Here is a 6,404-nt window from a genome sequence, read left to right as displayed (position 1 = left end):
AGGTTTATTTAAACTTTGGCCATTTGAAAATAGCAGATGATGATCTACAAGCTCACAAACGCGGCGCGATGCGACACTTTCGTGAGCTTGTAGATCTGCTATTTTCAAGATGTTTTATACATTTCAGACGTTTGAAGACTTGTGAAACGGGACATTCTGCACAATCTGGACAATCGATAGAAAATACGTCATTTTTTGGGGGGTGCGTTGAACTATCCCTTTAAAAAAGGAAAAAGGACTACAAACTCTGAATGACGCTCTAATGACGTCATTCACGTGCGACACCACCTCTTCTCTCTCCACTAGAAGGATGTGATGTGGTTCAGTAGGACGAGCATCCATCCAACACTCCGTAAACCCCCAACAACACCATGGAGTCTCTCTGACCGACGGGCTTCACCCTAAAGCCCGCAGCCTGTTCACCCGAAGCCCGCCCAGCTAGCAGGCTAATGCTAATGCTAGCATCCAGCCGCAGCTAGAGACTAGAGAGAGAGAGAGAGAGAGAGAGAGGAACCCGGGGTTCGGACCATCCAAGCGGCCCTGCGTTACACCCTCCTCCTCCTCCTGCTCCTGCTCCTCCTACCGCTCAACCAAGAGAGCTGTGCGTTCAACGGGGGGGTTTTAATCAGTGTATCCTCCTAAATGTGAGTGTGTTCGAACCCCGCCGTCATGTGTCCTTCATAGAGAACACACAGAGCGCACATACTCATATATATAACGGGTTATTACAATAGAAGACACGGTTAGCTTGTTTGTAGCTTGTTCGGTGGCTAACACGGTGAAGCTAACCCAGGCTAAAGAAGAAGAAGAAGCTAGGCGGGGTGTTAGCTTAGCATGTCGTCCAGGAGAGGAGGCTATGCGGCCGGCATGGAGGCCAACCCGGCCTCCTCCTCTTCCTCCTCCTCCGGGGGGAGCAACAATAATAACACTGGAGGAGGAGGAGGATCTAACCGTAAACAGAGCATCATTAACGTCCCCAACAGGAGCCAGCAGGATGGATGTTATGACCGTAAGATGGACAAGACTGGATACAACGCTAACCAGGTACTTTATATACTTATAGACTGGATACCATGCTAACCAGGTACTTTATATACTTATTACTTATAGACTGGATACCATGCTAACCAGGTACTTTATATACTTATTACTTATAGACTGGATACCGTGCTAACCAGGTACTTTATATACTTATTACTTATAGACTGGATACTATGCTAACCAGGTACATTATTATATACTTTTAGTCAGGATACCATGGATCTGCTAAGCAGCAGGTAGAAGATAATATACGTTATAGTTCAGGGGTTCTTAAACAGTTTTCAGGCCAAGGAGCCCTTAGCTGAGAGAGAGATGAAGCAGGGACAGACATCACTACCATCAGTGTTAAATAGTCAAACCCTCACCTCAATCCTTCCCAAGGTTTACCATTGACTGGCTCTGTACTTTGATTGATTGATTGATTGAATACTTTATTAGCAGTTTGCAACAACAACAAAAAAAGCACATGAGTTGCCAAAATAGTAAATATACAAGCTTGTAGATCTGCTATTTTTTTTTTGAGTAGCAGAAGAAATAAATGAAGGCATGAGTGGTTTAAAACTGTTCCTCTTTTTGCCGGGCCGGGGGACCCCCATCCGTGCAACCTCCTCAACGACACAGTGGTGTAGATCGTTGGTTCTCAAAGTGGGGTCCGGGAACCCCAGGGGTACCTGAGGGGGTTCCAGGGGGTCCCCAGCTAAATGATGGACAGGGACCAAATGGACCCTTATGAGTCTGTAACTCTGAGAGTGTACAAATGGAACCAAATGGACCCGTTGGTCCATTTGGTTCCATTTGTACACTCTCAGAGTTAAATTAACGTTGATTTTACAATATGAATTGGGGTCCCAGAGATATAAATGCCATTAAATGGGGGTCCGTATCCTAAATGCATGTCAAACTGGGGGTCCTTGAAATTAAAATGGTTGAGAATCCCTGCTAGAGCTGTAAAAATCTTCTCTTATGGGGGTCCCTCGCACGTCTTTTCAAATGGGGGTCCGCGGGCTAAGTAGTGTCAATTTGGGGGTCCTTGACATGAAAAAGTTTGAGAACCACTGGTGTAGATTGCCTGTTTGTCCAAATGTCCTCCTGTGTGTTGTGTGTGTGTGTGTGTGTGTGTGTGTGTGTGTGTGTGTGTGTGTGTATACACACATGTCTCTGTTTACTTGGTTCTGCCTTCTACCACCCATTCAATCCGGGAACGCATCTGTGTCACTTTAGATTTCTTTGGCTATTCAAAAAATAGCAGATCTACAAGCTCATAGCGCGGCACCTTGTACATATCGCAGTACAAATAAATACATGTAATTTTGGGGGTCCTTGACGTGAACAAGTTTGAGAACCACTGATATTAAAGCAACGTAAGTGTTTTTCCCCCCAAAAAACTGTTAGGATTTAGAAGACGTGTAGAATTCCCCAGAAGCAAGTAAAACATGTTGCCTTTAAAAAAGCCAACGTGTGTGTGTGTTTATATATATATATATATATATATATATATATATACATATATATATATATATATATATATATATATATATATATATATACACACATATATATATATTTTCAAAGATTTGCAGACATTTTCAAGATTAAAATAAATAAATGGCAGATCTACAAGCTTGTAGTGCGGCACTACAAGCTTGTATATCTGCTATTTTTGAATTGCCCGAATTATAAACTAATGGTTATGGCTAAAAATGGAAAATGACACAGTATGCGCTGATTGATTGATTGAGCAGTGTAGTAGGTAAACCTGTATTGCAGGCAGTATAGGTCGATTAGTCCGTGCAATTAGTCGGATATCGGCCAAAATCGCAATATTGCTCATCCATACCAGTGTTGATTTTGACAGCACATTTTGATATAGTTTTAGTCATAGTCTTTTGAATAACATTTAATTTAGTTTTAGTCACATTTCAGTCACCTGAAATGTTTTTAGTTTTTGTCTTGTTTTAGTCGACTAAATCTACAGTTGATTTTGTAGACAAAAACATATTTTTGGCGGTGTCTTGATGGCGTCGTAATGGCTGATTTTACACTTGGTTGCATGCTGAAAATATCCGATCTACAAGCTCACAACGCGTCGCGCTGCGAGCTTGTAGATCGGCTATTTTCAGAGAGCAACACCCTAGCGCAACCAAACATAAAATGACTCGTCTTTTAGTTCTACTGGATCTCTTCTCCACTATAGTCCCTCACTAACATTTTAGTCAAATTTGTATTTGTTGACGAAAGTCTTAGTTCTAGTCATCATAGCTTAGTTTTTATTTAGTTTTCATTTAGTTTTCGTCAGTTAGACCCTCCAGAAAAACGCGGGCAAAAATCCTTGATTATGCGGGCTAAAACTCTTGATTATGCGGGCTAAAATCCTTGATTTTGCGACGAAATATGCGTCTTTTTTTTGCAATTTTATGCTGTGAAATTGCGGGAAGTTGCGAAATATGCGGCAATATGCGAAAAGTTGCGAAAAATGCCAAATATGTTAAAAGTTGCGAAATATGTGGAAATATGCGATGCGAATCGCATATTATGCCATGCGATGTGTGTATTATGCGATGCGATGCGCATATTATGCGATGCAGCCTTTTTGCGATGCGGCGTTTTTGAAAAAACGTTACCCCCGCATAATTACGCGCCATTTTGCTGATTATGCGGTAAATTCTGCGATCGCATAAACGCATTTTTCTGGAGGGTCTAGTCAGTGAAAAAAGGTAGTCGACGAGCATTTTTCCTCATAGTTTTAGTCTTTGAAATCAAACACTGGGTCCATACTTGCCACGCTAGCGTTTCGGCTGCTTGTACGATAAAACGCCACACGAAACATCATCTTGATCTCCCCCGCTTCTCCTCCTCCCAGGGCAACATGACGGTCACGTCCCTCAAGTCCCGCCTGGCGCCCACCATCCAGACGGCCATGTCCGCCGCCGTGGACACGCTGCTGGGCGAGGTGGTCCTGGTGCTCAACGAGACGCAGCAGGAGCTGATGAACAAGGAGCAGGAGAACCAGAGGCTCAAGGTGCGCCTGGAGGTGTCGGAGCGCGAGCTGAAGACGCTGCAGGAGTGCCTGTGCAGCGCCCAGAAGCTCATCGACCAGCTGCAGATCACCTACTCCGGGAACCAGACCGTCAGCCAGTCGGTGTTCGCCCCGCTCACCTCCATGACGTCCATGGGAGGGGGGGGGGACCACCACAACAACGGCAACAATGCCCGGGGCGTGAACGGGGCCGGCGGGGTGGGGGTGGGGGTGGACCTGGGGGCTCTGGGGGGCCAGGTGGACGGGGACCTGCACGGGTTCGAGTCCCGGGACGACTACAAGATGTGCCAGCTGTCCATCCAGCCCGACGGCTCTGTGACCAATCACAGCATGGACTCGTACTCCAACACCTCCCACATGCAGTGTACCGACAACAGAGCAGGTGCAATACTTATTACTCGTTACTCCTACAGACCAGGTACAATACTTATTACTCATTACTCCTACAGACCAGGTACAATACTTATTAGTCATTACTCCTACAGACCAGGTACAATACTTATTACTCATTACTCCTACAGACCAGGTACAATACTTATTACTTATTACTCCTACTCCAACACCTCTCACATGCAGTGTACCGACTCCAACAGACCAGGTACAATACTTATTACTCATTACTCATACTGCCTACTGGGCCGAGCCTCGGACCGGCCCAGTAGGGCCCAGTTAGGGCCAGGCCTTAGTTTGCAGGCTGGTTGAGAACTGTCTAATATAGCTCTGGTTTAACATTGTAAGTGGACTGTGTTGTGTTGTAGATGACAGGCAGCAGGCCCAGGGAGGAGGAGGAGGAGGCTCCAGGTTCGAGATCAAAGAGGAGCAGGGTCCGGTCAGCGGCCAGGGGCAGCATCCCACCAGGAAGGGCGGCGACAACCGAGTGGGCGGCGACGGCGGCGGCGACCACAACAACGCGGGCGGCGGCGACCTCAACTACATCCAGGCGTCCGGAGAGGAGGGCCCGTCTCGCTCCTTCACCTACCCCCTCCGCCACCCCAGGCCCGTGCGGCCCGTGCGCAGCACCGGCGCCCCCGACGGACAGCAGAAGCCGGCGGCCAGGACTTCGGTGGCGGGCGGACGGGCGGACAGCGTCTCGCCGGGCAGGGCCGGCGGCAACGGCAACGGCGACGACTCGGCCGGGCCGTCGGGCTCCGACGCGCCGGAGGGCCCCACCAGCGACCGGCCGCACCACTGCCTGGAGTGCGGCAAGACCTTCCGCCTGATCTCCAGCCTCAAGAAGCACATCCGCATCCACACGGGCGAGAAGCCGTACCCGTGCGGCGTGTGCGGCCGGCGCTTCCGCGAGTCGGGCGCCCTGAAGACCCACCTGCGCATCCACACGGGCGAGAAGCCCTACTCGTGCTCCGAGTGCGGCAACAGCTTCCGCCACCTGGACGGCCTGCGCAAGCACCGGCGCACGCACACGGGCGAAAAGCCCTACGTGTGCGCCATCTGCGGCAAGCGGCTCAGCCGCCTGCAGCACCTCAAGCACCACCAGCTCATCCACACGGGCGAGCGGCCCTGCTGCTGCCCCTTCTGCAACCGCAGCTTCAAGGAGCCGGCCGCGCTGCGCAAGCATGTGCGCACGCACCGCGAGGAGGCGGGCCACATGGGTTTGCCCGGCGGCGGCGGCGGCCCCGGCGACGACACGGACCCGGACGCCATGGACGACATCAACAACCTGCACCCGGCCGCGCCCTCCCCGCAGATGAGGTTCGGGGACTGGGGGGCGGAGGAGGACGACGGCTCCGTCGTGGACTGCGTGTAGTGGTGGAGCGGGGACACGCGTGGACCGCGTTTAAACGCGGGACGCGTGGCACGCGGTCCATCGGCGGAGCCGTCGTCCCGTCACCTCCCTCCCTCCCCGCTTCTCGTTAAAGCCGCTAAGACCCGGGAACGCATCTGTGTGACCAGTTAAACCGTTATTTTACACTTTGGCTGTTCAAAAATGGCACGTAAACAACAAGCTCTGTGCTATGAGCTTGTAGATCTGCTATTTATTTGTATTTTTTTTCGTGAAAATTTGTGCAAATCTTTGAGCATATCATTTTTTTTTAAGCGAGCATTTATAACTCAAATCTTTGCTTCTGGGGGTCCCTGGAACTGAATATTTTACAAATGTTCGCTTTAAAATATATATATATATATGTATATATATTCAAAGATTTGCGCGAGTTTTCCAAAAAAATAGCGGATCTACAAGCTCATCGCGCGGCACTCGGTGCCGCGCGATGAGCTTGTAGATCTGCTATTATTTTTGAACAGCCAAAGAAATCTAAAAGTGACACGGCTGCGTTCCCGGGCTTGCACGGGGGGTTGAGCGGATTTA

General features: G+C 49.3%; 1 protein-coding gene across 1 annotated transcript; it reads left to right on the top strand.

Moving 5' to 3' along the window:
* The first annotated feature begins 329 nt into the window (after positions 1-329).
* Positions 330-6,168, top strand: LOC311058021 (uncharacterized protein). The gene is made up of 3 exons (XM_084075285.1): positions 330-1,044; positions 3,902-4,460; positions 4,837-6,168. Exons 1-3 carry the CDS (start codon positions 835-837, stop codon positions 5,841-5,843), a joined length of 1,776 nt encoding a protein of 591 aa, XP_083931411.1. The 5' UTR covers positions 330-834; the 3' UTR covers positions 5,844-6,168.
* The last annotated feature ends 236 nt before the right edge of the window (positions 6,169-6,404 follow it).

This window comes from Gymnoscopelus microlampas, assembly GCF_963454915.1.
Source record: "Gymnoscopelus microlampas genome assembly, chromosome: 12".
In the NCBI taxonomy this organism is placed as follows: Eukaryota; Metazoa; Chordata; class Actinopteri; order Myctophiformes; family Myctophidae; genus Gymnoscopelus; species Gymnoscopelus microlampas.
This window is presented reverse-complemented; position numbering and strand designations above follow the sequence as displayed.

Bases quoted from the DNA above. Each gene is read 5' to 3' on its own strand.
- LOC311058021 (XM_084075285.1), top strand. From the start codon at position 835: ATGTCGTCCAGGAGAGGAGGCTATGCGGCCGGCATGGAGGCCAACCCG. The intron at 1,045-3,901 runs GTACTTTATATA...TCCTCCTCCCAG, and splicing joins CTGGATACAACGCTAACCAG to GGCAACATGACGGTCACGTC. The intron at 4,461-4,836 runs GTGCAATACTTA...GTTGTGTTGTAG, and splicing joins GTGTACCGACAACAGAGCAG to ATGACAGGCAGCAGGCCCAG.